The 9,609-nt window shown below is 29.6% G+C and overlaps 1 protein-coding gene across 1 annotated transcript; it reads left to right on the top strand.

The window, feature by feature from the left end:
• The first annotated feature begins 341 nt into the window (after positions 1–341).
• Positions 342–1,024, top strand: LOC137828700 (small polypeptide DEVIL 4). Its single transcript, XM_068635381.2, has one exon. The coding sequence runs from the start codon at positions 613–615 to the stop codon at positions 751–753; it is 141 nt and encodes a 46-aa protein (XP_068491482.1). The 5' UTR covers positions 342–612; the 3' UTR covers positions 754–1,024.
• The last annotated feature ends 8,585 nt before the right edge of the window (positions 1,025–9,609 follow it).

The raw sequence follows: 9,609 nt of genomic DNA, 5'->3' as shown, positions 1-9,609 counted from the left end.
TTGAACAAAGCTTTACTCATCCATCAGTCACTTCCCTGATAATGTGGATCGAGGGAAAGATAGAAAGAAAGAATAAAATAAAAGGCACTAGAAAAAGAAGAAGAAAAAGGAGAAGGCTTTTTGAGTTTTGTCCTGATGGGCAACCATAAACTCCTCCATCATGCACAAGATTAAGGTAAGGTTATAAACTAAAATAAAAGGGCAACCACATAGTTGAAAAATTGGAGACCCATTATGTTGGTGGGTGGTGGCTAGACATAGGATTATAGAGTGTGACATGGCAATGGAAGAAAGAGAGGGCTGGCTGAATTGCTTGGCTTGTTTTTATCAATTCCCGGCTATTGGGGTAAGGATTCCCAAAGGGTGAGGTGGGGCCCAATTGCTGTTTGTCTGGTGGGTTTGGAGGCACTGCACGCCCTTTCATGCCCCATCGCTGCCTCTTTACTAGACCAGTCTGAGATACAACTTCAACCTTCCCCACTTCTATAAGAACCCCTCATCCCTCACTAATCCAACTCACTCACAACACAACCTCAAAGCTTCAAAGCTTCAAGCTTTAAGTCCAACACAGCTTAAAACAAAGGATAAGAGAACAATAATTAACTCTACAAAATGAAGATTGCTAGTCCTAGCATGGGAGGTTCAAAGAGAAGGCTCTCAAGCAGAGGCCTTGGAGGAGCCCTCAGGGAGCAAAGGGCAAGGCTATACATAATTAGAAGGTGTGTGGTCATGCTCCTCTGCTGGCATGACTAGTACTCCTACTTCAGGTCTTCAAATCTTCAAATCCAACCTTGATTCCATCACTGTGGAAAACAAGATTGCTTCTTTCTCTTCTTTTCATTCTTTTCTTCTTCTTCTTCTTTTCATTCATATGCTGGAGTGTATATATAGCTGACGGCTGGTTATTGTGGAAGAGTGTTAACAATTTTTTGTATGGCTTGCTGGCCTTATAAATACATATGGCTTGCCTTTATGTACATCACAATAACAGAGAATTATTTATAACAACTTCAATTTTATCATATACGTTGAGTTCATTTTGTATTATCTTTTCTTTGATGCACTGATTCACTTGGATCATGCTCATATCCTCCAGGGTAATTCATTTAATGTTTCTCATACTGTTCTTCACCTCTTTTGTTCTCTTCCTCTCTCCATATTGGTCAGTTCCTTGGGGGAAATATATTTTAAGAAGATCAAGCATATAAACAGTTAGTTAACAGCTTGTGCATTTTCAGAATCTAGAACAAAATTTGTATCTTAAGCATAGGTACGGCATGTTGATCTTTTATGAGTACACTCTGACATGGCAATTTTGAAGAGTGGTTCTAGTTAAGGAGTATGAGTCCCCCAAAATCCCTTTCTCAACAGAATTTCAGGTGGTCTTCAGAATTTTGTACAAATTTCAAAAGAGGCATCATCATGTCATACTATTATGGTGCTTAACTTAGTTTTCAGAACATACCTTCCCACAGATTTGGAAACTGAGAAAGAATCTTCTGACATGGTGTGATTTCATAGATAGCTGGGAATATTCATGAGAAAGAAGAGTTAATCCGAATCCAGATTATATTTTGAAGTCTTTGAATTTCCGCAATTTCACTGAACTGCAATAGTTGTACACAAACTATGGCACATTAACTTCATATTTTTACAGCAGTTGTGTGTGTGAAGGCTAAGATCTAACTCGTTAAAAATAGTGTATGTAGACACAAGTTTTGGCTTATGAATTTTACAGAGAGAATGCGAATTTTACTTGCCTATGTACTACTTGCGTTTAAAGTTCTACAAGTCTGCAAAGTCATATTGGTAATGACAATTCAAGTCGTACTTAGTTATAGGGATTTCAGTTATATTAAATTTTACCCTTATACTTCAATTTAATATAGTGTAAAAGTAATATAAAGTTTATGATTTTGCTTACGTTATTTAGCATGAAACTTTGACTTAAGGCGGAAAAAGTAGACATGACATGACGATATTGGTGTTGGTTAAGACATGAGATGACATGGTGAAGAATAATTAGGGGATCCAAATTAAAAATTAATGAAAAAAGAGAGCTTAAGAGAGGTTAAGTTAATAGGAAGTAGCATTCAATAATTATTGGCATGATGTAGGCCCGTTAATCATTTGAAGTAAAGATTTTGTTGATGACTCAAAATTTGGAACAGTTAGCACACAGTTGTAACATTTTATATGGATGGATTTTGGGATCTACCTTTTTATCTTTTACCTAAAACCCCGGCATCTATAAAGTGTTTGCAGCTTCAACTCAAAGCGTTTTTCAACTTAGATTCATATGCCACTTCTTCCATCATTTCAGGCTTTCAAAATATTTTTTTATACATTAAAGTCAAATTAACTCAGTATAAGAACTTCTTTGAAAGTTTTAAACAATTCAGAAATCTAATGAATCATCAAACAAGTGATTTCATCTTTCAACTGTTTAAAACTTTTTAAACAGGTTCCATAATCTTAATAGAGATAAGAAATGTTTGGTCTAACTTTGACAGGATATTAAAAATTTCATATTTAAGTTTTACTTATATAACTATGTTGAATATTAGGATGAAAAAAAATTGTTATTTATAATATAGTTCTCTCAAACTTGAACATGGTTGTCTCCAGTGATAAAAAGAAAAAAATATTTAATATAATTTTAAAAATTGTTTCAAAAGTAATATGCATGCTATTTAATGATTTAGTCTCTTTGCAAAAGCAAAAAAGCAACCCACTTATGATGGTTAGATACCATTGGGAAACATGAATTTAGTTCAAGCTCTATAGGTAGGACAAAGACGTTTGGTTGGTGTGCACTAAGAATAAGGAAGGGTGACATTAATAGTCTTCTTCTCCCATCTTAGTGAAATGGAGAATGCAATGATCCTCTTTGTCTTCAACCTAACACCATTAGATAAAGTATTTTAATGAGAATATATTAGTTTTTTTTTTTCCATTCAACTTAGTATTATTTTAAATCAAAGTATCAAAATAAAGTGCTTCCTTTTTTAAGTCTCAATGGAAAAGAAGTGACTTCTTTTTGTCTAGAAGGAAAAAGAAAAGGGAAAAAAAAAAGTGTTTGTATTTCATTTTTGGTGAGAAATTAAAACTCTAGACACTGCAGTTTTAGCTAAACCAAGCAACAAAAAGGTTGAGTTTACGGTCAAATCTTTATGAAAGGTGGGCCTTGCTGAATTATTGGCTTTGAGCCCACTTTCACGTGTGCCACGTATCCACTTGAATGGGCCTACTTATGTTACTAATGCATCTAATTCTTTTGTCACCTCGAAGAACATAATTCATCAATATTAAAGAAAAAAAGTTATCAACACACAAAAAATGAATGAATAAATACCACAAATAAATATGATGTGAAGTATTGAAGTTGTATAAAGGTATTAGAACCAACCAATTATGTTTTTAAACAAATAGGCGTTATGAAAAATCCTAAAAAAATAGGACTCCACCAAAAATAGAGCCTCAAAATGGCAATAAATTTTACATAGTTGTGTAATTTTGTTTTTTTGGATAAGTGTGTTAAAAGACTATACAAATTGGCTCCAAAGTGAATAAGGATAAAGTAGTAATTATCTTGCAAAATTGTTTTAAAACAGTGGATTTATTACTTAACCACACAATGATAGGGGCGCAGATATTTTTGTTGGTGTAGAATTAGGGCACATTGTAAATAAGTGTAGCTCAATGGGTTGTCTGTTTCTTAAATTAAGATGAGAACGAACGTATGCCACACATAAAAAAATAAAATTGATTAAAAACAACTCTTTTTTTAGTTTTTATTTTATTTTTTTATTTAAATTGTAGATTGAAAATGAATAAACTATTTAATATTAATTGCAATCAATAACATAAATATGTGATCTACGGCGGGATAGTATACTTTACTTAATATATATAGAGATATATCTTATCAAATTTGTATTATATTTTCTAATTGACATTATATAATTTAATTGTACATGTAAAAATTAAAACTGAATATGATCATTACTATAAAAAAAATCACAATGCATCTTTATATGGAAACTTTTATAATAAAATATTAAATAATTTTTTTATAAAGAGTGTTTAGTATTTTATAGTAACCAAAATTGTAAAAATCAATCTAAATCTAATTCCACTATATTAGTTTACTTTTTTTCAAACTTTATATTAAATTAAAAATAATTTTATATTTAATTTGAGTGACTTTTAAATAGAAAATCGAAACACAAACACTACTTTATAATTTTTTATTAATAATAAAAATTATTTTAAATATCAATAATTTTTTAATTTATAAAATAATATTTAACTTAGTTAATATAGCAACTAATTATCTTTTAATCTTTAAAATTAATTATTATTTAATTATTTTATGGTAGGATATTATATATATATATATATATATATATATATATACTAGTGCAAAAAAGAAGAAAAGGATATCCTTTATTTAGTGCGGCTTTTGTGCTACCCGCTTTCGAAAAAAACGCGGTGGCATTTTTGAAATTATTTTGATTTACGAATGCGGTTAAAGGTAAAACCGCATTCGTAAATCCTTTTTTACCTTAAATTTTGAAGCGCGTCACACACAATTTCAAACTTTTTATTTCTCGTCTTTGCCTTCGTTTCGCGTTTGCACTCTGAGTTCGTCTCTTTCTACTGCATCTGCATTCCATTTGTGCAATGTAAGTTTCTTGAACTCTCTTTTTTCCTCTTTATCTTCACAAATATATGCATAAATGTTTTTCGTATTTCTTATATATGTTTTTTTCCTTGCATTAGTGGTCTCGAAGCACTCTTTCATTGTCTTCGTGGTTTCTCGCTCCCGTGACTCTTCATCAATCTTGGCTTGTTTTAAAATTTTAAATTTTTTTTAATGATTCGGCATATACAAGTGCGGTTAAAGCAAATAACCGCACTTGTAAATGGTATTTATAAATGCGGCTATATAGCCGCATTTATATTTCTTGATTTACAAGTGCATGTTGATCGGTTATAAAACCGCATTTATAAATTCAAAACAACCGCATTTGTTTTATGTTTCTGCACTAGTGATATTATTGTTTAAAAAATATTATACAGTGTATCATATGAAAAAAAAATTAAATATTAAGAACATGAGTTTTATATATAATCTGAAAAAAATATAAAAATGTTTGTGTAATTTACCTTTTTCATTATTTTTTTCTCGCCGGTTGACTTAGTCGTCGTTGACTTCAAAGACAAATGGTGGCTCTTCCTATTTCCTAGTGGTTTCTTCTATCTTCTTGAGTAATCGAGAGTGACTCTGTTAAAACAGAGGGGGCCCTACCTGTTGATTGCACTCCGACGATCAAGTCAGTACTGGGATAGGAAACAGTAAAGTATGTAAGGCAGTTTCAGTCTTAGAAACAACGTACCTTTTCTAGGGTTCTTACCACCCTTTATATAGGTTGTATCTAGGTTAACTCCCCGTCCCACGAGGATCTTTTCTTTAGTGGAATTAGGGTTACTGGTGAGACATCATGTGACGCGTTGCACAAGCTTAGCGCAACCGCAACACAAGACTTGTCTCTTCTAGAGTGCAAAATTTTTAACAGTATGGTCGCAAGGGTACCAACTCATGTACTAGCTCTGCGGGGCCATCTGTTCTATGGGTGCCCTAAGTATTCACGTGTCATGCATGCAGTCTATCATTGGAAACCCTAACCCTAACGGGCCTTAGCGCCTCCAAGGATTATTTACTTGTGCTAGACCTGAACGTACTATACACACCACATGCATGAACCCTATCGTGACTTAGGTCCTTCTTTTGTATGGATAATAACTCATTATTATTTTTGGAACCCACCTACGTGGCCCATTAATGCTACCGGACCACCGAGATCTGATGTCTAGGTCTAACGTCGATGTCTGACACCGATGTCCGAGGTCTAACCAGTTTGTTTTTGAGTCTACATGTTTAACTTTTTTTTTATCATACATCCTGTATGACTGAGTTAATAGTGAAGATTTGATGAAATTTACATGAAATTTTATGTTAAAATAGTGACATCACCAAAAATAAATTATAAGAATTTCTTAATTGTTAAATTTTAAATTTAGGTGTGAATAATCTCTTTTTTAAGAATAGCCTAATTTGAGCTAAAGATGTGTAAAAAGAATTAGCTATGTTTGGCTTTTTTTTTTTTATATAAAAAACATTATCCTCGTATAATGGACGAGCTCCTAATACAAATATAAATAGTAATAAAATATTATTTTGTAAAATTTAGTTTTAAATTTATTTTTTTAAATATGTTCCACATTTGTTTTTCCAACAAAAGTTCACGTATATTGTATGTCGAAATTTGAAAGGGCCAAAATCATTAAGTTGAATGAAATTTTAAAATTTTGAAAGAATAAAATTTGAAAAACATTGTTGAATGATGTGGATCAGGAATATATTTAAGCGCAATGATAGAAATAAAATAAAAAATGTTGAAGAGAACAAAAGATCAAGAATTTTGAAAGCATTCATTGAGCTCCGAGTCCATTGAAAAGGATCTAATAATCATATCATTTTTAGTACTTTTCATTTGTTTCTATGATTCATTCAAGAAAAAATTAACAATATATACTTAATACATAATGAGCTTAACAATGTAATATTTGATATCATCACGGTACAAAAATCATTAATCATTATATAAAAATTAATTTTAGAGACGAAATTAACATTACAACAAGAAAATTATTAAATAAAAATTAATTTTACAGATAAAAAATAATTAGTTGATATATTAACTAAATTAGGTATTATTTTATAAATTTAAAAACAAATTAGTTTCTAAATTAGTTTTTATTATTTTTAAATAGTTATTAGTTACTAAGATTTTAACTATCAATTAGATTTTAAATTTGTAGTGTAATTAATTACTATATTGACTACCAATTAGATTCTAAATTTGTAGTGTAATTAATTACTATATTGACTAAATTATAGATTATTTTATAAACTCAAAGAATTATTGATATATAAAGTAGTTTCTATTATTAATACAAATTTATAAAGTAATTTTTAAATTGGTATGTAACCATTAACTACCAAAATTTTAGATATTAATATTTTATATTTTAAATTAATCTTTCAAAGACTAATTTAGAATTTAAAATATTATTAGCTAAAACCTTAGTTGTTAATTTAGATATCAATTTAAAAATTATTTTATAATTTTTTATTAATGATAAAAATCACTTTAGATATCAATAATTTTTTAGTTTCTAAAATAATATCTAATTTAATAAATATAATTACTAATTATTTTTAATCTTTTTAATTGCTATTTTATAATTTTTTTTTGCGTAATGTTAATAATAAATCGAGCACTCTATACTCCTAAGGCATTTTAAACTATTATTCCGGTATATGAAAGATAAGTCTTAATTATATTATTTCACCATTAAAATCAAAAGAAAATTCTTATAAAAACTTTTCTCTTATATTTTTCAAAGATAAAATTTTAAATAAATACTGTGAAACAAAGAACACAATATCTGATGTTTTTTTTACCAATAAACTTGATATTAATACACATAATAAAAGTAATTTATAATGTGTTAATAAGTTATTTTTCACTTATTTTAATAATAATCTCAATTTATGAAAATATATTAATACTTATAAAAAAAATTAATTTTATTTCTTATCCATCTACAAAAACAACTTAATCATTAATTAAATCATTAAATAGAAATTAATTTAAAAAATAAAATTAATTATTAATAGAATAATTTTTTTTTTCATATTTAAAATATTTTTTATTATTAATAAAAAATTATGAAATATATATCTAATTAACTATCTATAATTTTTTATTCTATAAAATAATATTTAATTTAATCAATATAATAATTAATTATTATTTTTTTAAAATTAGTTTTTATTTAATTATTTTCTAGTAATACAAACTTATTTACATGTAATTACTTATTTATAGTTTACTAAATTCTTAAAACTCACCTAGGTATTTATAAGGATAAAATGTTATTTTTATTTTACATAAACCATGAAATAAGTAAAGCTAGAACTCAATTTTTAGTTGTTTTAATTTAAAATTTACCCACTTCTCTCTTACAGCACTCTCCTCTTTTTTTCTTTGGCTCTTGTGAATCGAAAACTTAATATAATTGGAAAATGGAAGTATAAAGATGGTATAAAAAAGTTTATTAAGTTGAAGAACACAATGTGAACGAATGAAAAATAAAAGAAGAGTGTAATGTTGTGTTGTGTATGTGGATGACAGGGATGGAGGAGAGAGAATAGTGGGGTGTTTGGTTGGGTGAAATAAGGTTTAGGGCACCCACGTGCGCCTCCCTTATCACAGAACCCCACTGCGTCCTTTTGATTCTTTTGCAGTCACACCATGTCTCTCCTCTTGTCTTCGTCCCTCCAGTTTCGATACATCCCCCACTTCTCATTTCTCTTATCCTTATAACCCTCTTAACTATTCTCTCTTATCCTCTTATAACAACCATTTTCATCATTCTTCCCATTCATATATACTATTTAAAATACCTGTTAATCATGATTACCAGTGATTAGTTAAAGGAAGGTTATCTGAATCTTGAGACATTGCTGCAGATAGTTGCTTTCAATTTATATTAAGGTCAAGATTTATAATTTCATAGGTCATAGCACAACATGTATGATGCAACAATGTTGCAATTGGTGACATAGTCATTATAAAAAAACACTAACACATTGTTGTTCCTTTGCTTCGATCCAACAAGCATATAATTAAGACGTTATAGGTGTAGTGAAAATGTAGAGGAAGATGGTTATGATTGCATTGGCTTATCTTGGCCAATGAAGTGATGAACCAAAATCAAGTTATAATTTTGCAGCTGGTCATTGTCTAAGCCAGATAATTTGTCTGTGAATAACAACACAGGCAGCATTGTCTTTGGTACAATAACCAAATATTTTGAACACTATAAACTGAGCATTGCCGGTTTATGTTGCCTCGTGAAGACTTGCATAAGAATGAGACACACAATTTCACTGTGATTTGGATTGTGTCTTGTTCGATGACCCACCATTTTGTCATAGAAAGACCACAAAAGGAATCATTTATAGTGTCTGTCTCTTTTGTTTGTAGAATGAGACGTTATAGTGAAGGGATCCAAGGCTGTTTCCAAATGTTTATAGGATTACAATTGCATTGGAGGTAAATCAAGAGAAAGATAAGGCGAAAGAAGAGGTTATGGCCTCGTAATTACATCATATAGTTATATGGTTGTGCATCGGAAAATGCAGCTATTCTTTACCTCTCCAAGACTAGTAGCATGATGTCAATAGAGAGAAGAAACAAGCTTTAGCATGGCATTAGAAACAAGTATACACTATGCCTTAATTAAATACCACATTTTTTTATTTTTTTTAAAATTTTTTTTCGTCAAAGTAAAAGAAAAATTTCTGAACACCCGGCTACTCAAAGGCCAGTTTATTTTTTTCACAACAATAATGCCTATGGGTAGTTCGTTGTTCGTCCGTAAAAAAAAAGGTTGAAACAAGTTGATTTATTATGATAAAGTGAGATGAAAATCTTGAATTGCCTCATTCAAAAATGGATTGACAGGCTTTAT

Source organism: Phaseolus vulgaris, chromosome 7 (genome assembly GCF_051622355.1).
Source record: "Phaseolus vulgaris cultivar YP4 chromosome 7, ASM5162235v1, whole genome shotgun sequence".
NCBI classification, from domain to species: Eukaryota; Viridiplantae; Streptophyta; class Magnoliopsida; order Fabales; family Fabaceae; genus Phaseolus; species Phaseolus vulgaris.
This window is presented reverse-complemented; position numbering and strand designations above follow the sequence as displayed.

What these genes read in the sequence shown, in the direction of transcription:
- LOC137828700 (XM_068635381.2), top strand. Translation starts at nt 613, where the DNA reads ATGAAGATTGCTAGTCCTAGCATGGGAGGTTCAAAGAGAAGGCTCTCA.